Raw genomic sequence first — 27,406 nt, 5'->3', positions numbered from 1 at the left:
TTTCCTTTCCTAGTATCAACTGATTTCATTAAATTCAACTATAATATAAATATAAATGAATGGTGAAAAATGAAAATATTTAAATTAATTAAATTAAACTATTTTATAAGCATAAATTAATAATATAGAACTATATATATATATACACGTAATATCAAATTTACTACGATATTGAGTTTTCTACCCTTATAAATAATGTTTTGTTCTCCTTAATCTCATAATTATATAATATTAAATTTACTACTAGCTGATATTGAGTTTTCTACATTCTTATAAACAATGTTTTGTTCTCTTTGATCTCATAATTTTATGTATATATATACACGTAATATCAAGTACACTACTAGCTCATATTGAGTTTTCTATGCCCTTATAAATAATGTTTTGTTCTCTTTGATCTTATAATTATATATATATATATATATAATATGAACGAGGACAGTGAAGCCTTCTCCATCTCCATCCTCGTTTTCGGCTCCTATTTCAATTTTTACTTAATAGACAAAAAATTAATAATTACCAAAATTGCAAAAGAGACCTTACAAATTTGTTGGTTTACATTCTGGCACGTATAAATGAAAAAATAGCAAATGCTACCATTGAGCTAAAGCCAAATCATGAAGTTTCCTTCTCCCATCGCAAATATATGCAAAAAGAAAAATTAAGAAAGATTATTCGACATTTATAGTTTTTCCATCATTGCCCTTTAATTTATTTATTTTTTTAATTTTTTTACAAATTACCCTTTTAATTTTCGTACTTATTTCAATTGGGTAATTAATAGATATGAAGTAACTATACATTTTAGGAGCTACCCATTTATAGTATTTAGCACCTAATCACCTAATGATGGTATGATGGTGATTAATCTTATTGGCTAAAGTTTTTCACACTCGTGTAAATAATATTTTATTCTCTTACTCAACTAATGTGCGATCTCACTGTTGACCTCCCCTAAAGGTTTTTAAAACGCATCTGCTAGGATATGTTTATATACCCTTATAACAAAATGTTTCGTTTTTCTCCCCAACGTTGTGGGATCTTGGCTGACAATTGTTTCTCTCTCCAACTGATGTGTGATCTCTCGCGTAACTTCTCCAAAACTATTAAATGATTGAAATTGATATGAAGACAAAAATGGAGAATATTCGATTAGGGTGAGGCAGCTGTTTTGAGAATGAGATAATTATTTGATTTTTTCTATTTTTTCTAATTTTCGTAAAATAAAATTCTATTTTTAAATATTTATATGGTTAAAAGGAAAAATTTTAATCACAGACGTAAAGATTTGTGTATTAAAAACCAGCATCATAAAATACAACATCCAAAAATATCCATCTCCATCCCAAAAAAAAAATTAGCCGACTTCCATTCTGATATTTTTTTAATCTAAAATATTATATTATATTATATTAAAATTTTAAAATAATAAATAAATAATTATCAAATAGTACAATTTTCACTTTAAATAGAATTGATTATTTCCGGGTTTGCAATAAATAATAAAGAGATTATCTCAAATTGATTACAAATGAATATAATATTTAATAAAATTATTTCGTAACACCCATTTATCCGTACAATACTCTTGAAATAATAATAATTAAAATGCATTGCTAAATAATGGTCTATTTATTATATTCAGTACAAATACTTTATTTTGGACGACGAATATTGTGTATTAAAAAATAACAAAAATTAGTTTATTCCCCGGCCTCTCGAATTCATATTGAAAATTTCCAATTCTAAATTAATAATTTAAAATATATATATACACACCTTCATAAATATCAAGTTGTAATATTATTTTATTTTAATAAAAAACAAGTTGTATATAGTTATTAAGAAACCTTAGGAAGATGTAATTAATACCCTTCATTAAGGACACTTTAATACGTTTAATATACCTAATTATTCGTTTAGGACATTTAAATATATACATGGAACAATAATTTGTATTTTATTTTTAAATATAAAGAAATTACGAATGTGAATGTAGTCTTTCGTGCGTAAACTTTTACCACTTTTTCATTTTGATTCTTATGACTTTTAATACTTTTGATTCGATCCACCGAAGTTTTTACCTTTTAGCTCGTAATAAAACTTTACGTCATTTTTACTACACTTTATATTTAGTCAATTCGTAACAAAGTAATATTTTTCATTGCTAAAAAGATATTCTAGCATTATACATTGTCCAGATGTCATATCCCGAAGCTATCACATTAGATTCGTGCATAATTTCAAAGTCGATGTTTTGAACAAGCTGACGAATGAAAAGAAGCGAATATAGTTAAGAGATGTATATCGTGAACGAATCTGTGGAATCAAATTCAATTCTATTAGTAGAGTACCGTGTCAAAATCACTTCGAGAGTCAAAGTTAAGAAAAGATTCGAATTTATGAATCATGGTATACAGGTAGAACGTATTAAGATTTGTATATACAAATATATTTGGATCACGCTAAAACCCGAAACAGAGATGAACTAACAACAAAAACCTAAATGAACTATGATCCCCCAATGATTGGAATGATTGGGAGAGAAAAAGAATTGAGAATGAAGAAACTATCAATAGTTCCAAAGATTTTCAAGGTCAATTGGATCATCAGCTGATGATGGGTCATGAGGATCTTCCTCCATCATTCCAATTCCATGGCTAAATACTTGATTATTATTATTATTATTATTATTATTGTAATGTAAACCACTTCCGCCGCCGGTTTGATTCTCCAGCAACATTTTCACGATGGAATTTCCGGGAGGCCAACCGGAATCTGGCGGCGGGTTTGGGTAAGAAAACGGCGGCAGGGAGTTGGTGTTGTAAAGCATGTCGGCGTTGGTGTAGGGTTTTGTTTCGTGAAGTAATGGATTGTTGGAGAAGCAGGTCACGCGTGATGCACGTGCGTCATAGGTGTACGGCGTTTGTAAATGGGAATATTCCATCAGCGGTGGAAGAGCGGGTGAGTTGCCGTTGCCGTTGCCGTCGGAGATATGCTTGTGTGGTAGCAATTCGGAGATGTGCGTGCGCTTGTCCCCAGAGCTCTTGTAGAAGATTCGGCAAATCACCCATTCAGTCTGGGAATTCGAAAGATGAAATAAGTGAATAAAAGAGGGGTGAAAGTGCAATAAATTCAGAGAGAGGGACCAGAAAACAAACCTTTATGGGCTTGAGAAGATTAGGGGAAAGGGGGGATCTGCCTTCGAGACGGTACTCGTGCATAACCCAATTGGATTTCTCTCCTTTTGGGGCTCTTCCTCTGTAAAAAACCAATGTTTTCTTCATACCCACAATTCTTTTACCTCTAAAAATCTCCTTGTCTTTCCCAGTGGCCTTCCAGTACCCTGACTCCGTCGCCCTGTTCGTTCTCATCCCAGTTGGGTATTTCCTGTCCTTAATACAGAAAAAATACCACTCCTTTTCCCCCATTTTTGCCTTCCCTGTAACATTCAAAAAAGGGTAAAAATCAGGGGTTTAGGTGGAATGAATGAATGAATGAATTTAATGAATGAAATTAGTTTACCAGGCAATTCCCAGGGCTCGGATTTGTTCAAATCGGCCTCGCCGATGGCGGCGGCGCTGTAATTGGGGTCGAGGACTTTGGGGGTGAGGTAGTGGGTGACTAGCTCCTCGTCCGTGGGGTGGAAGCGGAAGCCCGGCGGCAATTCGATGTGGTCTTCTTCTCCGGCGTGGTTCTGATTGGGATTCCTCATGACGGAATGGTTTTGCATTTGGAACAGAGGAATGGGTTTTTGTTGAATAGAGAGGTAGAAGAGAAGCCATGGTCTAACACCCGAAGAAGCCTTAATATAGGCCCCTTCCTCAACCAAGAAACGTGTTGCCTAAGCTAAACTATGGTAGATTTTTTCAATGTTTTCTTCTTTTCTTTTAATTTTATATTGCCATCATCACCATCGTCATCACATGCCTCTTTCTTTATTTCTACTATACCATGTTCAACGTCCTTGTGGCCACTCGCTTTCGTCTCCAATCGACACCGCTTGATGTCCACCCCCTTTCAATCTCACTGTCCTCGCTAGCACACCGCTCAGTGTCTGACTCTAATATCATTTGTAACCGTCCAAGCTCACTGCTAGCAAATATTGCCATATTCGAACTTTTCCTTTCAAGGTTCTACTCAAGGTTTTTAAAACACGTTTGCTAACAGGTGAGGCTTTCCCACTCCTACAAATAATGTTTCGTTCTCTCTCTAATCGATGTGGAATCTCATATTATTATTATATTCAACCGCATTTTCATATTAAAAAAAAAAAAATCAAGTTGGAATCCGATTTAAAATATTGTCAACTATTTCAAATTGAGATAAATTAAAGAGTATAGACGATGAAAAATAGAATTTAATTTATGAAATTAAAAGAAACAACTAAACATATAAATTAAATCATGTGTATAATTTTGTAAATTATAAAGTTTGTTCATAAAAAAGTAAAAATAAATAAATAAATAAATAATTATTGTGATGAGGTTGATGAATAGGTGAAGACGCAGAGTATAAGGCAATCAAAGTCATGGTGTTAGTTATTATTTAATTTATAAAAATAAAGTCATACGCGGTTTAAATTCATATTCAATGACTGTGTGTAGAAATTGACTTTTTTTTCTTTTTTTAATATTATGGGCAATAAAAAAAGAAAAAAAAAACCAATAAACAATGTTATTATATACGCATAAAAATTATTTTTCACCAAAAAATAATTATACTTTCGCATTTATTTTAATTTTGAACGCCAAAGAAATTAAAAATCAATATTTATGATCTCATATATATAAATTAGAGACTTTATTTCATGCATGTGACAACATTTGGCATCATGTTTGGTCACATGCAAAATGATATGACCAATGATTGAGTTTGATTTTATTTTTTGAAACTCGAGGCGTCTAATATCAATTCATTTTCTAAATAATAATAATATGAAAATAAATATATTTGTGTGCAATTCACCCACCAATTCTATTTAACTCTATTAATATTTAAAATTAATAAAATAAAATTTTAATTTGAAAATTATGATCCGCAATTACAAATAAGGTAGTCACATTTATAGCGTGTTCTTTTGGACTAGACAGCAAATCACTTATCACATTTTCAGTTTCGTTATTTTTTATCCAGACGTGTAGGATTGTCTTAGTTTTGATAAAAGGATATTAAACACAATTTAATTTTAAAAAAACGTGAAATTAAATTAAAATAAGCATCATATTATAAAATAAATTTTAGTTAAATGACAAATTATTTATATATGCATAAAGAAACTGTTTTTTTGGTAGCGTGCTGAAATGAATAATCTTAAGCACGCCAAATTAAAATTAATTTAAAATTAATTTCCCAACCGAAAGATCAGACGGTTAAAAATGAATAACCAGATTTTCGTTAGATCTGCCGCCATAAAGATATAGTAAAAAAGAAAATGCCGGCTCAGCATCCACTTGGCGGACTCTCATTGGTGATTTGGCAAAATAGTAGACCAAACAACGTTGACCAATTACGAAACACCTATCCTCAATTCAATGTGGGACCCTGCTTCTTTCTCCCCGACAAGATCCACCAGGAGGAGACACTGACGTGGCACAATGTGATTGGCAGAAAAGTATTAAAGTCCAAGACTTGAGTGGATTTGATCAAAATTTAGGCTTCTTTTTTTTTTGTTTTTTTAATTTATTTTTTAGTTTGAAAATAAAAAATAAAAATAATAAAAAGCTAGGTTACGTAATTAGATTAGATTAATTATTGGAATTATATAAAAGCTTAGCTATGGACTTGGGAAATTAGGTGAATCAAAACGGCGTTGAAGATAAACACAAAGCTCAGTATTTATTATTAAAATATTAAGAATATTAAATTAAAATTGTATTAACCCTCGTGTCAAATTTTAGACAGCCAGCTTGTGTTCACATTTGCCTCAACGTCCAAAATTAAAATACTTAAAAAAAAGAAAAAAAAAATTCCAATTCAATTCAATTACGTAAATTAATTTGTTCAAACAAATAATATATGATTTTAAGTCCGTTACTATGAGTTTATTAATTATTAATATAATTAGACTTTTCGTACAAATGAAGATAGTATTTCTTGATTATAAACCCATGATCATTCTCTAAATTAGTCGATGTGGTACAAATTTTTGGAATGTATTTATCAACCTATACAAATGTAAGCTAACTTTTAATAAAGGGTAGAGTTAGATACTATATTTTGGTGGCCAATAAATAATGTTGTATAAGTATAATAAAGTTATTGGTAGGTGTACCAAGAACCTCCCATCCCAACTAAATTTGAATAATTGTAACATTCTCAATTTACTAAACAAAAAAGGAAAAATAATTATGTGGGTTATAAATTATTAAATAAAATAAGAGTGTTATGATTAAAATATTTCATAAGTTTATGGGGCCATGTCTCCAAATAGATCACCAAATCTTCCCATGATTTTCATTAGAATATTAGATAATATAAACCCAATAAAATAACAAAATACATTATGTTATCAATATAGATTGTGTTGGACTTTTTGAAACCACAATAACTATAAGGTTGATTATTAAAAGGGATAAAAGTTGAATCACCAAAATTCAAAGAATTACATATATTAACCTAATATATTCCATAATGAGACAAAGAAAATCAAATTAATAAGCTGGTAAAACTTTATATTATACGATGGGACAAACAAAAAGTATTGGGAGTGTGTCATTTAAATAATGTAATTCTCTAAAGTCAATGACAATATAGTTGCTGTAGGATAATGTTTTTAAACAACGTATGATTTTGGCCCATGTGTATCGCCTAGTCACTGCCACATTGGCATTTATTTTATTTTATTTTATTTTATTTTATTCAAACAAATATGATCGGTTATTATGGGAATGGTGTATTCAAATATTTATTATTAATTTGCAACATAAACCCTTGACTTTGATAATAATTACAACTGGACCTCGTATTCATAAATATGACGTCACATGGCATACAGTTATTCAACCACATCATTGAGAATAAATGGCATTAAAATATGAGGCAGTTTGTTACTATTTATTACTTAGTTTATTAACAATTGGGTAAAGATATTATTAATTATTCATTTAATGGAATACATTGGATCATGTTCAAGGTTTCATTTCGATGTTACCCATAAACCAATTATTATTTTAAGGTTAAATAATGTTTTTTTTTAATTCCTTTCATACAACCATACAAGATTGGACTTTGTATTTAAATGTCACATATTTTGTTACATATTTGTCTTAAATTTTTTACATAAATATTTAATTTTTTATTTTTTATCTAATTAATCTGTTTGTGTGAAATGTTGGTTATATTACATAATTTTTAAATAGTATATAATTAATATGTTAGGTACACTTATTCCAACATAAAAGGTTATTTTAAACTTAGAGACAAAAGACATAATTGTCTCCATCGAAGAAATTATTTAGATTTTTTTGTAAAATCTTCTCTTGATTTTGGCAACTTTTAAAATCTTTTATGAAACTATTTCAGGATCGATGATTCGATCTAAATTTCATCAAATCGTTGTTACCGATTATTAATTCATACAATTTTAATATATATATTAAAGAATCAATAATTCTAATAATTATAATAATAAATTAAAATTGTTTAACGTTCTTTATTTGACTTTATCAAAGTTTAAATATTTTTCAAAACATTTTTATAAATTATCTTTTTTTTTTTTTTTTTTTTTTTTTTTTGAAAAGGATCACAAGCACACGCAATGAGAATCCTTCATAAATTTAAATATATATTAAAAAAAACCCACAAATACATGCATAAGTACGTATATATACATACGTGGATATATATATATATATATATATAGTTTTTTCTTGTCCTCCTTAAAATTCGTATAATTTCAAAATTATATACTTAAAAAATTAAAATGTAAAATTTTGATTTCATCCATGTTTTCATCACAATTTTTGGCTTATATTTAAAATAAATAAATAAAAATTATAATTATTTATGACGGTTGAGTTAATCTATACATACAAATAATCGATTAATTTATATTTGATTTTAGTGATCATTATATAAATATGTACGTAAACAGTGTTTATAAAAATAAATAGATACTTGCTAATAAAATGAATCAAATTAATACGTATCGTATTTTATGTAGTTGACATTGCAATATGGTTTTTTTTTTTTTTTTTTTTTTTCGGATTTGGATTGAGTCACTTAACAACCAAAGGAAACTTAATTTGTGAAGTTAATGTATTTGTTTATAATTAAATTGTATAATTAATTTAAATCGTTTTATGGGGACGTAAAGAAAAAATGTCTTAATAAAATATCGCTTGGAATTTGGACAGTGGGTGGGCTTTTTCTTATTGGCCCAAAACTATATGAAATTATGGCTTTTGTCTCTATTTAATAAGAACGTTATTAAATGTTTTTAAAAAATAAAATTTTAAAAATAAGAAAATATTTTTAATGAAATTTCATCAAATTCTGCCTCAAATTTAAGTAAACATTTCAATTTTGACCTCAATTTTGTTAAAATTTTAAAATTATTCGAGGGTTATGTAACAACTTAAGTTCACTACTAGTAAATATTGTTTGTTTTGTCTGGTTACATATTGTTGTTAGCCTCACAATAAAATGTGTCTACTAGGGAGAGGTTTTCATACTCTTATAACCAATGTTTCGTACCCTTCTCCAGTTAACGTGAGATCTCACAATCCACCCCCTTGGACCTAGCGTCCTCACTGGTACACCGCTCAGTGTATGACTTTAATACCATTTGTAACAATCAAGTCCACCACTAATAGATATTGTCAATTTTGGCTCGTTATGTAACGTCGTCAGCCTCATAATTTTGAAATTCGTCTTTTATGAAGAGGGTTTACTTCTATTCTAACCAGTGTTTGACACCGTTATATAACTTAGCTCTGATAACATTTATAAGAGCCCAAACCGACTGCGAGAAGATATTGTCTGTTTTTGCCCATTACATATAGGTATTAGCCTCACAATTTTAAAAACTGTCAGCTAAAAAAAAAAAAAAAGTCTCGTGTTTGGTTCCTCCCCAACCAATTTAGTATTAAAAAAGAAAATTCTAAATTATTGAAAAATACAAAAAGTGACATAAATATGAATAATAAAGTGCGAGAATTGCATGAAACCCAAATTCTAAATCCAACAATTATTTGCCCCTCGTCTCAACACACACTCTTTTGATGATCCGAAAGAGAACGAATGATAATGTTAGCTCCAACCGCTTTCAACGCTCTAGCTTATGGCAGAAATGCACCAATTTTCGTGCTTTGAAGCAAGTTCATGCTTTTTTGGTCATCAATGGCTTTAATTCAAGCCCCTCTGCCCTCAGAGAACTTATTTTCCTAAGTGCTATAGCTGTTTCTGGAACAATGCACTATGCCCATCAAGTGTTTGCTCAAATTACTGAACCGGATATCTTCATGTGGAACACCATGATCAGGGGTTCGGCTCAGAGTCTGGCGCCTGCAAGCGCTGTTTCTCTTTACGCACAGATGGAAAATCGTGGGGTTAAGCCTGATAAATTTACCTTCTCCTTTGTTCTCAAGGCATGTACTAAACTTTCTTGGGTTAAGTTAGGATTTGGGATTCATGGGAAGGTTGTGAAGTTTGGGTTTCAATCCAATACATTTGTAAGGAATACTCTTATTTATTTTCATGCTAATTGCGGCGATTTGAGCACTGCAAGAGCACTTTTTGATGCCTCTGCTAAAAGGGATGTTGTGCCTTGGTCAGCTTTGACAGCAGGGTATGCAAGAAGAGGGGAATTGGATGTTGCACGACAACTGTTTGATGAAATGCCAATAAGAGACTTGGTCTCGTGGAATGTGATGATAACAGCATATGCAAAGCTCGGGGCGATGGAGAAGGCAAGGAAACTGTTTGATGAAGCTCCGAACAAAGATGTCGTCACGTGGAATGCAATGATTGCGGGATACGTTCTATCGGGATTGAACAGGGAAGCTCTGGAGATGTTTGATGCAATGAGAGATGTGGGACAAAGGCCAGATGATGTGACAATGTTGAGTATCTTATCTGCTACTGCTGATTTGGGAGACTTGGAAGTTGGAAAGAAGATATACCGTTCCATTTTCGATATGTATTGTGGAGATATAAGTGTTCTTCTTGGTAATGCACTTATAGACATGTATGCCAAATGTGGAAGCATTGAGAACGCTCTGGACGTGTTCCGAGCGATGAGAGATAAAGATACCTCCTCATGGAATTCAATAATAGGAGGATTGGCTTTTCATGGACATGCCAAGGAATCCATAAATCTGTTTCAAGAAATGATGAGGTTGAAAATCAGGCCAAATGAGATCACTTTTGTTGGTGTGTTGGTTGCTTGTAGTCATGCTGGGAAAGTACAAGAAGGGCGTATGTATTTTAATCTCATGAGAGACTCGTATAAAATCGAGCCGAATATCAAGCATTACGGATGTATGGTTGACATCTTGGGGCGAGCCGGGTTATTGATTGAAGCATTTGATTTTATAGACACAATGGAGATTGAACCTAATGCCATCATTTGGAGAACACTGCTAGGGGCTTGTAGAGTACATGGAGATGTCGAGTTGGGAAGGCGTGCCAACGAGCAATTACTCAAAATGAGGAAGGATGAGAGTGGGGATTATGTACTCCTATCTAACATATATGCATCAAAAGGTGAGTGGGATGGTGTCGAGAAAGTACGAAAGTTGATGGATGATGGTGGGGTGAAGAAGGAGGCAGGTCGTAGTATGATCGATGCAGATAATAGCTTTCTAATGAATTTTTTGTTCGACTCAAAGCCGAAGTTCGTCGAAGAAAGTAGTTAACTGTGCGTTGCTATGCTCCCATCTTTCGTGTATTTTCTCTCGGTCAGGAACGACTGAAGGCACAATGTGCATTCTGTTCCAATAACCACACGCTCTCGTAGCTTTACTTTTGGTTTCCCCAAAATGTCTCGTACCAATGGAGATATATTCCTTAATTAGCTGACGTGGGACTCCTCTCTCAACACAATTCTCGTCATAGATTATACCGTTCTTTACATGATTTTCATTTAGATTGGAGTATTCTTACCATGTTTTCCTGTTGAAGTCTACCTGCATTGTTGGGCTAGCTGAGAGATATAATAATATTCATACGGTTTTCATTGATTACATCAACTTGGTAGAAATCACAATACATAACACACACTGACAGATTGGAGCTCTAGTCATTTTGTAGCACACTCAAATTCATATATGCATTAGTATTCGCAGATAAAAAGATCATGATGCAGTTCTCACAAACTACTTTCAACGACGACAACGAGACAGCGCAACACCGGACAGGAAGATCATAACCAAAAACAGAATAATTGCTGCAAAAGATCCGATCAAAGAGCCTGAGATTCGCTCACAGAAAGAGTTGAACTGTTGGCAGACGGCTAGCCAATTTGTCTTGGCATTTCCTTTGTGTGCTAAGTATACAATGGCCGCCGCTGCAGATGCCCCAGATGTCAAAAGAGCCATCATTCCCTGTTCAGAATTGTACAAATTACAAGTAAGCGAACATGCTCCACTTTTCTTTCTTTGTTTGAATTACTGCCTGAGTTTTCTTGTATATTTCATACTAGATTGGTGGTTTTCTTAAGCTGATTGAAGTTCATACAGAGAAAAGGAAGTACCCCATCTAAGAAGACCAGCAGAACCCTTGTGCCATGCGCTCTGTTCCTCAGGATGTGGAATATAGAAAAAGGCAGAGAAAGAACCAAGTAGCCACTTACAATGGCGTTGGCTACAACAAAGAAGCTGCTCAAACACCCAAAAGAGGTTAGTAAATCATTAAGTCAGTCTTTGAAATATAAAGTAGTTATTTATGACATACGTAAACATAGGGATATCATTATACTCAGCTCTGAACTGAATAAATTGTGTGACAAATGGAAGAGTCTGGTTGGTGGTTCCCATAGCTATTGCACTTCCTAATGTTCCAACAATGGCAGCCAACCTTAGGATGAAGTCGAGTATCGACAAACCTCGGTTCACCCCTGGTTTGGTTTTGGAGCTCTTTAGCTCACTTGACTCGCTCATAGTTGCCTTCATCTTTCTTTGGAAGCTTTGAGAGGGGATTTGTTTAGGACGCTCAATGTGCATGGCTGAGTAGTGTGCACCAAGGAGCTATTAATATGCAATACAAAGGCTATGCAATGTTGTTTTGGTGAAGTTTAGTGGCGAAAGAGCCCACAGGAGAGCATAACAACTCCACTCCACAAAGAGGGGGAACTTCGGGATAATCTACTTTAAATTGAAAAGGAAGAAGAAGATATAAGATGGGACATTTTTCAAATGTATTTTTGGAAGGACTTCCATTCAATGTTCATCCTCTTCTTCTTCATCGTCATCATTCATAACTCAACAGATGTCCTTTGGACAAGATGAGGGCAGTTGGGAAGTTGGTTTGCAAAAACAAAAACATAAAAAAAGGGTCAAATTAGGAAAGAAATCGAGGGGAGTTGAGTTGGGTTCAGTATTGTGATTGCCTCTAGACTATAAGAAACCATTCCACTTTGTTCAGTTCCTCAATTTTTTATGCAAAATTTTATATTTGTTGTGTGGGAATTGTGTGCTTCACACACTTTCTTTTCTAAGTTCTCTTTTAAGTTCTAAACCATTGGATGTGAATTTTGGTCCACTTTTTACTTGGAAAGAGTCCTTTTTAGTTTAGATTAATTCTAGTTTAGGTACATAAGGACATCTTTGAGACCGATTATAAAATGTTTTTTTCTGAAACTACTCGTATGCTTTTAGTTATTCAAAATCCCATTTAAATTGTAAAATCAAATACTAAATTGGTTTTAAATAATTAAATGCATATTTTGGAGTAATTTGATCTTCGACAAAAATAATTTTGATCATTTCAAAATTACTCCTAATCATGTTCCAAATAAATTGGAATACAACTAATTTTAGATTAAATATATCAAACAATCCCTAATTAGTTTATGATCTTTTAAAATTTTTAATTTTGTCCTTAGTATACAAAAAGTTCTTGATTAGATTTTATTATTATTTTAAATATGCTAACAAAAGCTTATCTATACAATTGTCGTTTAATTAACATATTTAGGGATAGTCATGATAGTGGTTTTGTTGGAGAGCTATAGTTTTGAAAATATGCACTCTCAAATGGCAATTTTAAAACATTAAAAATTATCCTAAATATGTTTTGGTTTCATGTTTTCCATTTTGATTGAATCTGTTTTTCTTAATCAAAGGGAATACCAAGTAAATACATGAGAGCTTAGAATTTGATTCTGAACCAAGATCTAAAGGAGAAATTTCAATTTGAAGGCCAGCCTTTACTCCATCGTAATCTGCCAAATGGAATTGAAAAAAATAAAACATATTATATCTGTACCAAATTTTTATTTCAATTAATAAGACCAATTTGAATAAATTCTTCAAAACATAAAGTAGCTAACAAAATCAATTAGGGTGTTCAACTTGATCAATACCCACATCCTCTCAGAAAACCCAAGTGTGGGAACATTTGCCTTATTATAGAAGTAGGTTACAATACTGAAAGCTATTGTTTCATACTGACCATATGCACATTAGAAATTGTAACGCAATATTATTCATTATAGTGAATTCTAAATTTCGAATAAAACATTGAAATAATTCTATTGAAAAAAAAAAAAATACAGATACTTCCCCATTGTATTGTTGTCCAAACTCGCACTCATTCTATCCATCAGCTCTGAATGAATCTTCGAATTGATTGTAGACAGGCCACGTTAAGAGTCTGTCCCCAAGAAGCAACCATCTAACTTGAAGACGACTCTAAAAGATCAAAGAACTCAGTTTTGTTCCGAATATTGACAATCTGTAGTGTACCGACGAAGTTGACCTAACCTCTATTTTCTAAAGGATTAAAATCCAGTTACATTCAGCAACAGCTAATACTAGGCATGAAACCAGCACGGTTCTTACAACAGTTCTAGCTACAACAGAAGTTTCCATGTTAGCATAGACCATGTCCAAGGTCAGAGAATGTTATGTCCTTCCATAGAGGAAGGGTGCTTTTTTGCGAGTAACCCAGTACATAGATGTTTGGCTTAACCTCAACTACGTTAACAAAAGATAACAGTCCTTTGAAGGTAAAGTACTGTATATCCAATATGAAATTAGAACACAGAAAAAAGAAAACAAAAAACAAACAAAATGCATGGCATAAGATAGCCTGACAGACAGTATAAGCAATAAAAAAAGCAATGCATTCTCAAACTATAACTGCTCTTACCTTACCCAGTCAAGTATAGAATAAGACACTGGCTTGGCATAATATAGCCTTCCACTATATGGAAAAACTATAACAGCATGTTTTAGCGTGGACATAAGAGGTAAAGGTTGTCGTGGAACGATGGTATAAATATCTGCCCTGTCGTACTTCAAATGGCAGAATGATGTTGAAATAAAAAATCAAGTCTGGTGGTGAAGACTACAGGTTTTCTACAGAAGCTTAGAAATGGACAAAAGAGATCATAAAAGATGTATGGCAGGTTTCGACAAGCTATGCAACAATTTATTTCATTCGAAGGATCGAATACATCTTTAAGCCACATATTATTTCCAATTTCAGAAAGTTCAATAGCTATATCTTGAAGAACTATAAAACGATCTGACCTCTTTTGTTATCTTATGATCATTCCATAGTCTGAAAAACACTATTGGGACTTCATTTTTTTTATTTTTTTTTATTTTTTTAATAACCCGGCATTAGGGGCCTCAACCCAGTAATCTAGAGGCACCCCCGCCCACTTCCAGGCCTAGACCAAAAAGACACCAAAGGTTGTTCTTATTAAGTTCACTCAAAGGATCAAACACGCTACCCCTGAGTAGGAGTACTCTTGCTACTAAATAAGAAAACCCTTTTTTTCAGAAATTAACAAGTCTAAAGTAGGGATGTTATATCGCCATAAAAATGAATGACTGTTGGGTGCAAGAGAGCAGGGTGTGACACTTAATCCCTGCACAATTCAGGTGAACGATGCAGATATGGGCTGCACTCCATGGTAAAAAAGAATAGAAAAGAAAAATGAAGAAAAGGAACTTCCTGGACATCGTGAATTATAAACGAATCTTTTATAGCAGTAAAACCACACAAAACGAAAACTCCACGGGTGTCCATTGCGGAAGTAAACATGGTTTCGTAGTTCAATATTTGTGCAGGAAAAAACAACAAAAAAACCCAGGAATTTCGGCTAGTAGGTTCTTAGGAGCTCAAGATTTTATTCATGGTCATCTTGGTGTGTGGACGAGTTAGAATTAAGAGTCAACAAGATCTTCAGGCATAGTCCGACTAAAGGTAGCATCAAGGTGGGCCATGAATATATCAAACGCTGGTTCATCTGGTCTTCAGGTTAAGGCAGTAGGCTGGCCTCAGGCTTCATAAATCTCAGCTGTTTTAATGGGAAGGGAAAGGCAAGGGGAAAATAATTGTATCAGAATGTTAAGCATAGGGAGACCGGATAGCTTATGTTTATCAAACTAACAATTGTCAGTGGTTCTCTGGCTAACGTTATAGAACAGGTGAAGTTATCTTTTCTTCCATATTTTCTCTCTTTATTCCTACCCCAAAGGAGAAGAGAATAACATACCTGTAAATAATGACTGCCAAGCTAGGAATAATTTCTCCTCCGAGGTTCACTGCCATGTCCGGAAACCCTAAAGAAGAAGTAAAATCGATTCATAATGCTTATAAAGATATACACTACCTATACATTAACAAATTAAATCGGATCATAATGCTTATAAAGATATGCAAGATTTGACCAAATAATTAATAGGTGCACCAACTGCAGAAGGTCAATCTAAATAATTTTTCCTGCTTTCTAGATTGACAACAAGAAATGGAGATGAAGAGAAGAATTTACCCTGAGCTACCACTTCGTCCCATAGAAAAATTTCCATAGGCCCCGTATGCATTGCCTCCACCACCACCAATCTACAAAGAAAAAGGTTGGCTTCAGTTGCAAATTAGATGTTTGGTCGTTAGATTTTGACCAATAATAGGTTAAATATCAAGATGAAAAACGAATTTGTTTTCAATTAAAGGCAGATAGGTGGAAAATTTCAAAACTTTATCTGGCATTATATGTGTCGAGGATAATATACATACCTGTGAACCACTGTAACTTCCATAACCATCACCAGCAGCCAAATCACCGAAACCCCCATAACCACTAGAATAAGAATGTCCACGCCCGTGTCTTTTACTATCTCTCCCATCATAATTTAGACTATCTGAACCATCAGCTGATAGGGGAAGATAAGGCAGAACAGGCAGCATAGCAGAGAGAGCACCTTCTCTATCAAAAAGGTTGGCTCTTAGCCTAGTCACTATATGTACAAGAGCCTCCTTGGCGACATCAAGATCCCCAGATATCTAATCATAAAAACAACCAAATTAACCCAAACCAACCCAAGCCATATGAAATATATGAGTTCATCATGACAAGAAAATGAATATCAATCAATTAACAGTGACTACCTGCACCATTTCATCATCCTCCAAGGCAACCTTAGGAAGGTTCTCTTTTGACAGTATTCGAATATTAGCTTTGGTGAGCCTTCTCAACTCAGTAATGATAGCTCCACCTTTACCAATTAGGCAACCAATTCGTGATGTAGGCACAAGCAGGCGGGTTGTGAATGAAATAATCCCAGAATCTCTTTCTACTTTCTCACTGCATCTTGGTTGCAAGCGCAATGCAGCTTCCAATGTGGGAGAATATGAGTCTTCAAAGAACTGAAGCAGTAACAAAGATGTCAAAATTATAATCCACAGCCAACAAAAACAGAAATAAAAGATTAGATTAAACCTCCTTAGATGAAATATTAATCAAGCTATCATCTCCTTCAGTAGAACTATCAACTTTTATGGCAGCCTTAGTCTCCTGTCTAATTTGATTGATTACGGCTCCACCTTTTCCAATGACACCTCCAATATTTTCACTTGGACATACCAGTCGGAGAGAAAACTCTTTTGCTGAAGACAATTCATCTCTTGGAGCTGAATATAAAGACCTGGACCAATTACCACCATCACCTTTATAACCTCCATACGGACCAACCAATGGGGCTAATCCCATTATTGGAGCACCATGTGTGGGAGCCAAAATTGAACCACCAGAAGCATAGACACCAGGTATGGCAGAAGCAAGTAGATGCTGAGATCGTGATGGATTGTCATGCAGTCGAGATGCAATCTGGTACAAGGCTTTCTTCACAATCGAGGGTTCACCAGAAACCTGAAACACATAACTTCAACTAAATAAATACTATAAAGGAGCAAAAACATTTGGTAAATCCATCCACTTACCTGGACAAGTTCATCAGAATTCAGAGCACAACGTGGCAAATGATCATCCTTAAGAATTCGAACCAGTGCCCCAGTCTCAGTGCGAATATTCTGCACAATCTGCCCACCTTTCCCAATAATACAACCAATTTGATCAGATGGTACAAGAATTCTCGCTGTGACATGGTGACCTCCTCCCTCAGATTCCTCCTCATTTAAGTCATCAGCCACAACTCTATCATGCACTTTAAACAAAGCCTCCTGAGCAGGAGAAACATAATCACTATCTTCCATGGAATTAATCTCATTGCTTGGACTGTAGATAGTTATAACACGCTCATCACATCCAGGCACTGTTTCTCCAATTCTAATCTTTGATTTAGTATCTATCCTTAACTGCTTCACTATCTCCCCTCCTCTTCCAATAACACTACCAATCTTTTTTACAGGGCACAAATACCGGTAAACAGTATCCTCTGGATCTATGACAAACTGGTCTCGGTCATCACCATGACTTCTGCGTCTGTTCCCTCCATTTTCAGCATAATCAGACTGAGAATGGTTCCGTTTTCCATAACTGTTCCTCTGACCAGCCATGGACTGAAAAATTGGTTATATCTATCTCCACACAAATTAAAAAAAAAAACTGTATTAAAGCCATGAATTAATAAAAATAATAATCAAGGATAACAAAAAATCTGAACAGCCCAAACATATCTTAGCTAGATCATAAACTGAACATATAGGCTACAACATCATGCGTGCATCTAACACAACACAAGAAAATGACTCAATATATCTTAACAAACGGCTTGCTCAGTTGTAAGTGAAAAACTCATGCTTCCGGCCAAGGATATGAAAAGAGGACCAGCTATAACAAAAACAAAGACCATTCCATCTTCATATATCAGTTTTAACATTATTGTTAGCTCACTGCACAACAAAACGGCTGATTTAACAAAACTAAATGGAACAGAAAACAAAAGAAACGAAAAATTAAACGAGATTGGAGCTACTTTTATGCCAAAAAATCGTTCTCTTCCGCGGGGATAAAATTTATAGCCTTCCATAGGCATCAAGAAGAAACTTTTTTTTTCCAGAGCAGTGCTCTTGCCAAATTAGCAACAAGAACAGAAAACGAGTTTAGATCTCAACTCGACAGCACAATCAGACGCACATAGATATAGCAGTACAATGAATACAACCGCATCGCAGAAGTATCGCAAAACTGAGCAACAACAGATGAAACAATTGATAACGAAAACAGAAAATAAAACGAAGGAGGATAGACTTAAAAATTAAAAGCAACCTGTAGATTGACGAACAATGAAGAAGAAGGGTATCAATGTGAGGCGAAGACCGACTGTTCGAAATCGATAATTTTTGGGAAACGATCGTTGATTCTCGAGACTTCCTGTGCCGGAGTCTATCTAGGGTTTTGACCCTGGGGACTGATTTTACTCTCTACAAAATTACTCTCTATGTTGTCCCCCAATATACAACGGAATTCAGATTTTTCACTCCGAATAATAATATCCGAGATTTTTTCTTTTTAAATTGGGATAAATAAATAAAATAAAAATATACTCTGTAAGTAGCTCATTTATAGCCTTATAATTAAACACAAATCTCATTTAGGTTCACTATATTGTGTGTCTACCATGTATGTTTAATTTATATAGTGCCAAGAAAATACTATGTATAGGGGCGATTAGGAGATTTCCAACTATTCCTTAGTCGTGAACTTGTATGGACGAGGGTAAGTGACCATATGTATATATGATAGTTAACAAGCACGAGGATTGCTCCCTCCTTGATGACGATAATATTATAGAGCCTATTAGAAAGCCGCCAAGTAATTTTTTATATGGAGTTTGTCTAGATTGATAGTGTTCATGATGAAGTCACGCATCGGTGCATATGATATTTAAGTTGGTTACGAACGGAATGACTAGTATAGAGCTAATCATGTTATCCTAGAACCCTAAGTTTAGCTTGATCAAAGTTACCGAGTTATTTTAAATTTTGCGCCAATACTAGAAGTCATGGCTCGTGACTCGAGAAAATGGGTTGTCACAATTGTAAAATAAGAGAAAAATATAAAACGAAAAATGTCACGTTGTTTCTCTAAAATACAATCCAACTATCTGCACTTGCCTAATGTTTCATCGCCTAACTTTCCAAACATGGCTACAATAAATATTTGGTAGAAAACTAAACAAATCTTTTCTCGAAAAATTTACAATTTTCGTCGTTGAGGCTATACGTCAATGCGTAACTGAATTCAATAATATTTGGTCAAAGAACTAATCTTATGACTTCCATTCTAACACCGCCATAAAACTCAATTTGGTAGCATTTGGTCAAACGTGGAAATAATTTATTAATATTTGATCATATATGGAAAGAACTTCATAGTCATTTAATCATATGATGCCACGAGTCTAGTTGGACTCCATGCAACATCTACTTAGATATCACAATCTATTGATTTGTACCGCGAACTTTTGAAATACAAAGTTGTTATTAAACAGAGTCTTAATAATAAAAGAGCGTCGTTAATATTATGTTCCTAGGTTTATGTGAGGACGTCGGTTTCAATTCTGCGTATGGTGACTTGGGTGTGACTTGGGTTTACTGGATTTTGCTTCCATACATAGCATTAATGCTTTTGGATTGCACGCTATAAATAGCTTAGGACCTGTACTCTAAAGTATCAAATCATCTCTTTTCTCTTAACAAAAGGAGTATAGAGAAAAAAGATGGGTAGCCCACCATCTTCTCACTTCTTCTACTTTCATGCTTTTGTTCCTCCGCCCAAAGTACCATCTGTCGACTTGGTAGTTCCTCCTCCCAAAGTTCCATCTGTCAACTCCGTTGGCATGTAATAACTTACTCATCTCCAACAAACCCCAACCAAAAACACAGTAGAATTAAGTTGGTTTTAATTTCAGCTTCATCCTCTTTCCAAGTCGCATGTAAAACTTTAATCTTTTCAAGTATGTAATCAAGATGCATATGGAGAAAGAAAATTAAGCGTATGAACTCTCTCTAAGTTACCGTTTTTATGTTCTCTCTCTTTAGTGTGCAACTCTAGTCCATGCCTATGAACCAACTTGAGTTGATCAACTGATACAATGTCGGACATGTCGTCCTCTCTCATTTCCGACCAACTTTCCTTCGACAAATAAAACACAATGGTAGGGAAAACGTATGATAAAACCATAAAACAAAAAATAAAAACAAAACCATGTATCCAACGTTACAAAGTTCTGACTCACATAATAACAACGTTGTTAAATAACCTAAAGTTGGTCACATTTGAATACAAGTAGTAAAGTGTCAATATAGTTATAGCCTAGCTTTAAATGCAACCATATAAAATTGGGAAATTATTTTGATTTATTTCTCTTATTTTACTAAATTATTATTATTTAACAATTCCATTTAATACTCGTGCGAATGCTTAGTTTATTAGTATTGAACAAACCCCAAGTTATAATTAATCATAAAATAATGTAATTATTTGATCGAAGATTAGAAGCAAATTACTGAAAATTTGACACCAAAAGGTGCAATTCCATGCATGAACTACACTTGGGAAATATGGCTACAACAAATATTTGATAGAAAATTAAATAAATCTTTTTTGAAAGGGTATGCGTCGATGCGTAACTGAATTCGATAATATTTGGCGATGGAACAAAATTTATGACTTCCATTCTAACAATCATAAAATTCAATTTGACGACATTTGGTCATACGTGGAACCAATTTATTAATATTTGATCATATATGAAAAGAAGTTGACAAATCATGATACCATGTGTCTAGTTGGACTCCATGCAAGCATCCACTTAGATATCATTGGTTTGTACTGCAAAAGTTTGAGACACGAAGTTGTTATCAAACATAGTCTTAATAATAATATGATGTTTTTAGATTTACTGAGGTTTACTAATTTTGCTTCCAAACATATCATTAGGGCCTTTGAATTGCACACTATAAATAGCTTTGGATCTGAACTCTAAAGCCTCAAATCTTCTCTTTAGTCTTACCAAAAGAACCAGAGAGAAAATAAATGGGTAACCATGGAGTTTTCTCCGTTCTTATCCTTTCATACTTCGTGTTTTCATTGGGTAAGCTTTTGATTGTTAGGATTCTTTATTTACGTACACATATTTGGTTAAATATTGAGTTTTGATCCGTTTGTTTTTCTAAGGATTTGGAGTTGAAGTAGTGATGGGAGCTGCGTATGAGGTCTTTGTTACTTCAATCAAGGTACTCCCAAATTTTTGTATATCCATGCAATATTTGGTATAGATGTGCTTTGCATTACTTATTATCTAAAACTATTTAGAACAAACTTAGTTATGATCCTCTAAAAGCACTTAAAATTAACGATTTTTGTTTGTTCTAACTAAACACTACCATCATTTTTTTTTTTTTTTTATTATGTTGGAGCTAAAATAAACTTTTGTGTGTTTGTTTGGTAGGGAAAGGAAGTATATTCGAGGAAGATGAAGATGGAAGTATTTAATTCTTTTGTTACTTCACTAAAAGTTCCATCTGTTAACTCTGTTGTTCCTCCGGTTCCTCCTCCCAAAGTTTTACCGGTTGACTCTGTTGTTCCTACGTCAAAAGTACCATCTATCAACCATGTTGTTCCTCCGCTGAAAGTTCTATCTGTCAACTCTGTACCTCCACCCAGAGTACAATCTGTCAACTCTGTGCCTCCACCCAGAGTACAATCTGTCAACTCTGTGCCTCCACCCAGAGTATAATCTGTCAACTCAGTGGTTCCTCTACCGAAAATTCCATCTGTCAACTCTGTAGTTCCTCCACCCAAAGTATCATCTGTCAACTCTGTAGTTCCTCCACCCAAAGTATCATCTGTCAACTCTGTAGTTCCTCCACCTAAAGTTCCATCTGTCAAACTCCGTAGTGCCTCTACCCAAAGTTCCAAAGTTCCATCTGTCGACTCCGTAGTTCCTCCGCCCAAAGTTCCATCTGTCAACTCTGTAGTTCCTCCTCCCAAAGTACCATCTGTCGACTCTGTTGTTCCTCCACCCAAAGTTCCATCTGTCGACTCCGTTGTTCCTCCCCCCAAAGTACTATCTTTCCAAGTCACATGTAAAACTTTAATCTTTTTAAGTATGTAATCAAGATGCATGTAGAAAAGAAAATTAAGCGTACGAACTCTCTCTAAGTTACAGTTTTTATGTTCTCTCTCTTTAGTGCGCAACTCTAATCCATGGCCTATCAACCAACTTGAGTTATCAACTGATACAATGTCGGATATGACCTCCTCTCTCATTTCCGACCAACTTTCCTTCGACAAATAAAACACAATGGTACGGAAAACGAAACCATGTATCCAATGTTACAAAATTCTGACTCGCATAATAACAACGTTGTTAAATAACATAAAGTTGGTCACATTTGAATATAAGTAGTGAATATAGTTATAGCCTAGCTTTAAATGCAACCATATAAAATTGGGAAATTATTTTGATTTATTTCTCTTATATTACTAAATTATTATTATTTAACAATTCCATTTACTTTGTATATTATTGTTGGGATCTATACTCGTGCGAATGCTTAGTTTATTACTATTAGCACAAAACCCAAGTTATAACTAATCATAAAATAATGTAATTATTTGATCGAATATTAGAAGCAAATTACTGGAAATTTGACACTAAAAGGTGCAATTCCATGCATGAATTACACTTGGAAGTTAGAATATGATATAAGAAACGAAGAACAGAGAAGAAATTATTATGTGAGATTCATGAAGAGGGCGGCGGAGGGGGAGAAGAAGGTGGGGTGAGATAGCCACTTCTTGTATTGGTATTTGGGCCTGGATCTGCATAGTCCATCACTTCCATCATCACTTTCCTGGGCTTGCCCCCACTCTTCTGCCAACACAAACAAACCCCTTCGTTAATTACACCAATATCTTCCAAAAACTCCATTTCTAGGCTTCCAAAAAGCTTACCTTTTGGGATGAACTGATATCACAGCCTGCATGTGCCGCTGCTTCCATCGCTCCCACGCCAAATCCTGAAGAAAAAATGAAGAACTATGAGAATCAAGGGAAGGAAAATAGAAGAAAAATATGGGAAATTGTTTTGAGTACCAAAAATGATGAAGAGAAGGAGAAGAATTGGGAAGATTTTAGGCATTATTTTAGAGAGAGGGAGAGAGTTGTGAAGGGAAAGTAAAAGGAACGTATGAGGAGTGTTCAGATCCAGAGGAATTTAATGAAGCACTAAGCCAGTGAGAGGATAAGATTTTTTTTTTTTTTTTTTTTTTTAATATAATAATAATAATTATTATTATTATTATTATGCATATTTTTGTTATAAAAAAATTGCAGCGAAATTACAGGCTTTATGTCGTGTTGACATTGAGTTCTTTGATGTAAGTGCGAAAGTCAAATGAGAGATAATCTAAGTCATATGGGTCACACTTTTTGAGGCTTTTTATATCTTTTTTTAAAAGATATAAAAAATAACTAAATAAAAATAATTTATATCCTTTCGACTTTATTAACCTTTAATAAAATATCTAAGATCAACAAATCAATTAAATCCTAATTTAACCTATGATAAAATATTTGGTGGTTAGAACATAATTTCATTAACTATTTTTTGAAGTTAAGTTAAAAGATCTGACTCATATGCTATTCTTGAACTACTTTACTATTTATATAATATTCAAATCGGGATGTAATAATGACCAATTATAATACACATTAAAATTTGTATTTATTAATAAAGTATATAAAATGGATTAAAATGCCCACGTGGCATTTGGGCTTAATTCCCGAACTAAGCCCGCCCACCTATGAAAATTAGTCAACCAAGTGAATATGGGCTTCGGCCCAACCAGAACTCCTTTTTGTTTTATTCATAATAAAAATAAAAATAGAAATAATTATTTTTAAATGTCATAATAAAAAAAATTTGAATTCTTGAGGCAATGCCCAATTCCCATTTTGACTCAAAGACTTCAAAGTCAACGTTTGGTAGTTTTCAGGTCAGTGCTTTTTTTCTTCCTTTTTATGAACAACGGCAATGGCATTGCGTTTGGGTTTTGAATTTTGATTTGTCCATTTGTGGGTACCAAATTAATTTTGTTTTTTTTTTCCCTTTTTTTGAGAATTTATATATATATTGACCCAAAAAAAAAAAAGTCAAAATTCAATTATAAATAAAATAAAATAGTGTCTAATCATTAGTTAATTCTATTGTTTAAAAATTAAAAGTATGTTCCTTTTTCCTTTCTAAAGTATATTCTAATTATATTATTTAATTGATTAAGAATCAAAACACTTTAATTAACATCCATCCATCAAATTATTACTTCCATAAATGGGAATAAGATTACACTTTTTCTAAAAATGGAAATAAATTCAAAAAATTAAGGTTGAGACTGTTTTAGGTTTTAATTAATATAATATTATATTATATTAATAAATTAGGTTAATTTAAAAAAGAAAAGAAAAAAGGTGTGGGCCAGGCCCATGGAGTGGCCCACCAAATCATTCCGACATCATGAAGGAGAAATCCAAAGCCCATAAGGGAGAAGTAGCCCACGTAAGCTTCCTTCATCCTCTGACTTAGCCGATTGCCATTTCCTAAATTCTTCAACCGATTTCTCTTTCTTTTTCCACAGGAGATGTGGCTTTAAAGCTTCAAATCACGCTCTCTCCACTAGTTTCTTCTTATTTTTTCTGTCTCCACTCTTTTGGATTTAACCCGTTTCGCCGATTTCTCAATCCCCATTACGTCTTTTTTGAGTTTTAATTGCCGTTTCGATTCGATTGAGGAGTTGGAATTGGTTTAGGCGCCGACAAATTTCTGGGTTTTCTTTTTCATCTGGAATTAATAATACCCTTTTCTCGATTTGGATTTTTGCCTTGAGTTGTTCGATCTGATTCGCGGTCTGAATTGCTGGATTTGATTGATTGAATCGGGCAGTTTCGATCGCAGTTCGGTTGGAATTTGATTTGAGATGGTCTATTTCCCATACTCAATCTCGGTCTGCAAGTCCGTTGACCAACCTACCGTCATGGCGAGTTCAGTGAATTTATCCGATCCAAGTTCCAAATCAAGGAACAGGAAGATGACTGTCTCATCGACTTGTTCGAAATTCCCCGTTTGTCATAGGTCTCGATCGGCCGTCATCGATGTTGTGATTTTGATCGCTGTGGTTGGTGCTTGTGGGGTTTTGTTATTCCCCTATATGAAGCTTGTAATCGTTGAATTCCTTGATATTTTCGGCGCGATTCTGTATTTAATGGGGGAGGAAGTCTCTCGTGCTCCTTGGATTTATGGATCCATTGGACTTAGCATTTTCTGTGCTTCATTAGCTGCCTGGGTTGTTTTAATTTGCACGAACAGGAAATGTGGAAATCCTTATTGCAAGGGTCTTCGAAAGGCAGCTGAATTCGATATCCAATTGGAGACAGAGGAGTGTGTGAAGAACTCTAGTCCATTAGTTAAAAATGGAGTGAAGAAAGGGCTGTTTGAATTGCCCCGTGACCATCACCGCGAATTAGAAGCTGAACTTAAGAAGATGGCACCTCCTAATGGAAGAGCTGTGCTCATATTTCGAGCTAGATGTGGCTGTTCTGTTGGTCGATTGGAAGTTCCTGGGCCTAGGAAGCAGCTGAAGAAAATCAAGAAATAGTAGCATCTATAATATTGCTTGAAGCATATAGATAGGATAATCATCACAGGTATACACAATATGCTGAGAAGATTTTTCTTACTCTTGTGGAAAATCATGTCTCTAAATAAGCTCATGGCAGACAGGTGTAAGGAACATATACAGTTTTTAATTAGGGAATATACAACCCTTGTTGCATCACCTTCATATGTTCTCCTAGATCTATATTTCTTAGTATGATTTAATTACACTTTCAGGGAAATATATGCATGTTAGTACAGATCAACATAGTATTACCTTCAAGATTATTAGTTAAATGCAAGCTTGAAATTCTGGTATTCACTGAGCTGAAATTTCTGGTCATTTATGCCTCTGCTGTCTTGTGAAAAGCTGTAATCTTCTTGGTTTTGATGCCAATCAGATTCTACACCTTAGTTCACAAGAAGGTGTTTATATATATATATTATATTTGTTGATTTGATGGTGCTGAAACGGCTGGAAGGTTTTGTTTTCTGCTATAATATTATTAAACTAACTACTTTCAGATCTATTTTCTGTGATGAATTTTGATTGCCATGCATCTGAATACATACTAGGCGTGAATACATACTAGGCGTGGTAACGGTTCAAGCCCACCGCTAGCAGATATTGTCCTCTTCGGACTTTCTCTTTCGGACTTCCCTCAATGTTTTTAAAACATCGTTGTTTTCCCCAACCAATGTAGGATCTCCTAGTTTTCTTGAAACTTACTGGAGAACAAGTCTGAAAGGTAAAGTAGTGATCCGAGACAAAAATGGGGGAATATTTTTCTGGTGATGTTCTTGGGTGAGCTGCATTCAAGTTAGGTTTAGAAGGCTTTTTCTGCCACCTCTTTTATGGTTAAAGAAGAATTAGTAGTACCCTTGTGTTTGAATTCTCTTAGCTACCCTAAATTCTGTTGTGTTTGGGGAATTCATCTGGGAATGTAGTGCAGCAGGTGTATGAGTTTTCTGGAACTGGATTCCCATCGAGATAAAGATCGCTATGGAAGGGATTGTCGTGTAATATTAGACTCAACACGACAAGCAAAGAAACAAAGATTTGAATTCCTATTTTCACCTATATAGGTTGAAGAAAATGAATGAAAAGGAAGGTTTCTGAAGTGTTGGAATCAGAGAATCAGATTTTGTTCCATGGAATGGATACTCCATATATTAGCAGCAGGAACAAAAGAAAAATATGTGGCACTTGCTAACCCAGATGGCAGTTGTATTGCAAAACATCATCAGATCACACGTTATTCTTTGATGATAATGTTTAGGTAAAGATGCACATTCTAAGTGTCTAAACCTTACTATATGTTACTAATTTT

General features: G+C 34.0%; 7 protein-coding genes across 7 annotated transcripts; 3 read left to right on the top strand and 4 right to left on the bottom strand.

Moving 5' to 3' along the window:
- Positions 1–2,382: 2,382 nt before the first annotated feature.
- Positions 2,383–3,792, bottom strand: LOC111804020 (NAC domain-containing protein 92). Its single transcript, XM_023688673.2, has 3 exons — positions 3,526–3,792; positions 3,162–3,442; positions 2,383–3,079 (listed from the first exon to the last, which is right to left on the bottom strand). The coding sequence occupies exons 1-3, from the start codon at positions 3,731–3,733 to the stop codon at positions 2,573–2,575; spliced, it is 996 nt and encodes a 331-aa protein (XP_023544441.1). The 5' UTR covers positions 3,734–3,792; the 3' UTR covers positions 2,383–2,572.
- A 5,353-nt stretch (positions 3,793–9,145) lies between these two features.
- Positions 9,146–11,188, top strand: LOC111804004 (Pentatricopeptide repeat (PPR) superfamily protein). The gene has a single exon (XM_023688648.2). It carries the CDS (start codon positions 9,225–9,227, stop codon positions 10,857–10,859), a length of 1,635 nt encoding a protein of 544 aa, XP_023544416.1. The 5' UTR covers positions 9,146–9,224; the 3' UTR covers positions 10,860–11,188.
- CASP5 (casparian strip membrane protein 3) lies at positions 11,182–12,113 on the bottom strand. The gene is made up of 3 exons (XM_023688699.2): positions 11,896–12,113; positions 11,696–11,819; positions 11,182–11,546 (listed from the first exon to the last, which is right to left on the bottom strand). Exons 1-3 carry the CDS (start codon positions 12,111–12,113, stop codon positions 11,325–11,327), a joined length of 564 nt encoding a protein of 187 aa, XP_023544467.2. The 3' UTR covers positions 11,182–11,324.
- A 3,027-nt stretch (positions 12,114–15,140) lies between these two features.
- LOC111803996 (RNA-binding KH domain-containing protein RCF3) lies at positions 15,141–18,867 on the bottom strand. Its single transcript, XM_023688636.2, has 8 exons — positions 18,683–18,867; positions 17,395–17,991; positions 16,895–17,323; positions 16,564–16,821; positions 16,192–16,458; positions 15,947–16,017; positions 15,671–15,737; positions 15,141–15,472 (listed from the first exon to the last, which is right to left on the bottom strand). The coding sequence occupies exons 2-7, from the start codon at positions 17,968–17,970 to the stop codon at positions 15,692–15,694; spliced, it is 1,647 nt and encodes a 548-aa protein (XP_023544404.1). The 5' UTR covers positions 17,971–17,991; positions 18,683–18,867; the 3' UTR covers positions 15,141–15,472; positions 15,671–15,691.
- Positions 18,868–21,357: 2,490 nt separating this feature from the next.
- On the top strand, positions 21,358–22,568 carry LOC111790526 (uncharacterized). Its single transcript, XM_023671461.2, has 3 exons — positions 21,358–21,512; positions 21,596–21,654; positions 21,870–22,568. The coding sequence occupies exons 1-3, from the start codon at positions 21,455–21,457 to the stop codon at positions 22,155–22,157; spliced, it is 405 nt and encodes a 134-aa protein (XP_023527229.2). The 5' UTR covers positions 21,358–21,454; the 3' UTR covers positions 22,158–22,568.
- A 440-nt stretch (positions 22,569–23,008) lies between these two features.
- On the bottom strand, positions 23,009–23,676 carry LOC111790540 (uncharacterized). Its single transcript, XM_023671481.2, has 3 exons — positions 23,519–23,676; positions 23,378–23,442; positions 23,009–23,297 (listed from the first exon to the last, which is right to left on the bottom strand). Exons 1-3 carry the CDS (start codon positions 23,562–23,564, stop codon positions 23,169–23,171), a joined length of 240 nt encoding a protein of 79 aa, XP_023527249.1. The 5' UTR covers positions 23,565–23,676; the 3' UTR covers positions 23,009–23,168.
- Positions 23,677–24,999: 1,323 nt separating this feature from the next.
- LOC111782325 (uncharacterized) lies at positions 25,000–26,256 on the top strand. Its single transcript, XM_023663189.2, has one exon. It carries the CDS (start codon positions 25,399–25,401, stop codon positions 26,074–26,076), a length of 678 nt encoding a protein of 225 aa, XP_023518957.1. The 5' UTR covers positions 25,000–25,398; the 3' UTR covers positions 26,077–26,256.
- The last annotated feature ends 1,150 nt before the right edge of the window (positions 26,257–27,406 follow it).

Source organism: Cucurbita pepo, chromosome 1 (assembly GCF_057944985.1).
Source record: "Cucurbita pepo subsp. pepo isolate OVF chromosome 1, ASM5794498v1, whole genome shotgun sequence".
Taxonomy (NCBI): Eukaryota; Viridiplantae; Streptophyta; class Magnoliopsida; order Cucurbitales; family Cucurbitaceae; genus Cucurbita; species Cucurbita pepo.
Note: the sequence above shows the minus strand (reverse complement) of the source record. Positions and strands in the feature narration are given on the sequence as shown.

What these genes read in the sequence shown, in the direction of transcription:
- LOC111790540 (XM_023671481.2), bottom strand. Translation starts at nt 23,564, where the DNA reads ATGCCTAAAATCTTCCCAATTCTTCTCCTTCTCTTCATCATTTTTG. An exon ending in CCTTCTCTTCATCATTTTTG is followed by an intron (nt 23,443 to 23,518) that starts GTACTCAAAACA and finishes TTTTTTCTTCAG; the next exon opens with GATTTGGCGTGGGAGCGATG. An exon ending in ATATCAGTTCATCCCAAAAG is followed by an intron (nt 23,298 to 23,377) that starts GTAAGCTTTTTG and finishes TTGTGTTGGCAG; the next exon opens with AAGAGTGGGGGCAAGCCCAG.
- LOC111782325 (XM_023663189.2), top strand. Translation starts at nt 25,399, where the DNA reads ATGGTCTATTTCCCATACTCAATCTCGGTCTGCAAGTCCGTTGACCAA.
- LOC111790526 (XM_023671461.2), top strand. Translation starts at nt 21,455, where the DNA reads ATGGGTAACCATGGAGTTTTCTCCGTTCTTATCCTTTCATACTTCGTG. An exon ending in ATACTTCGTGTTTTCATTGG is followed by an intron (nt 21,513 to 21,595) that starts GTAAGCTTTTGA and finishes TGTTTTTCTAAG; the next exon opens with GATTTGGAGTTGAAGTAGTG. An exon ending in TCTTTGTTACTTCAATCAAG is followed by an intron (nt 21,655 to 21,869) that starts GTACTCCCAAAT and finishes TTTGTTTGGTAG; the next exon opens with GGAAAGGAAGTATATTCGAG.
- LOC111804020 (XM_023688673.2), bottom strand. Translation starts at nt 3,733, where the DNA reads ATGCAAAACCATTCCGTCATGAGGAATCCCAATCAGAACCACGCCGGA. An exon ending in CGAGCCCTGGGAATTGCCTG is followed by an intron (nt 3,443 to 3,525) that starts GTAAACTAATTT and finishes TGAATGTTACAG; the next exon opens with GGAAGGCAAAAATGGGGGAA. An exon ending in ATCTTCTCAAGCCCATAAAG is followed by an intron (nt 3,080 to 3,161) that starts GTTTGTTTTCTG and finishes TCGAATTCCCAG; the next exon opens with ACTGAATGGGTGATTTGCCG.
- LOC111803996 (XM_023688636.2), bottom strand. Translation starts at nt 17,970, where the DNA reads ATGGCTGGTCAGAGGAACAGTTATGGAAAACGGAACCATTCTCAGTCT. An exon ending in TTAATATTTCATCTAAGGAG is followed by an intron (nt 16,822 to 16,894) that starts GTTTAATCTAAT and finishes TTACTGCTTCAG; the next exon opens with TTCTTTGAAGACTCATATTC. An exon ending in GGACGAAGTGGTAGCTCAGG is followed by an intron (nt 15,738 to 15,946) that starts GTAAATTCTTCT and finishes CTTCTTCTTTAG; the next exon opens with GGTTTCCGGACATGGCAGTG.
- LOC111804004 (XM_023688648.2), top strand. Translation starts at nt 9,225, where the DNA reads ATGATCCGAAAGAGAACGAATGATAATGTTAGCTCCAACCGCTTTCAA.
- CASP5 (XM_023688699.2), bottom strand. Translation starts at nt 12,113, where the DNA reads ATGAAGGCAACTATGAGCGAGTCAAGTGAGCTAAAGAGCTCCAAAACC. An exon ending in AATGATATCCCTATGTTTAC is followed by an intron (nt 11,820 to 11,895) that starts GTATGTCATAAA and finishes GTGTTTGAGCAG; the next exon opens with CTTCTTTGTTGTAGCCAACG. An exon ending in TGCTGGTCTTCTTAGATGGG is followed by an intron (nt 11,547 to 11,695) that starts GTACTTCCTTTT and finishes AATTCTGAACAG; the next exon opens with GGAATGATGGCTCTTTTGAC.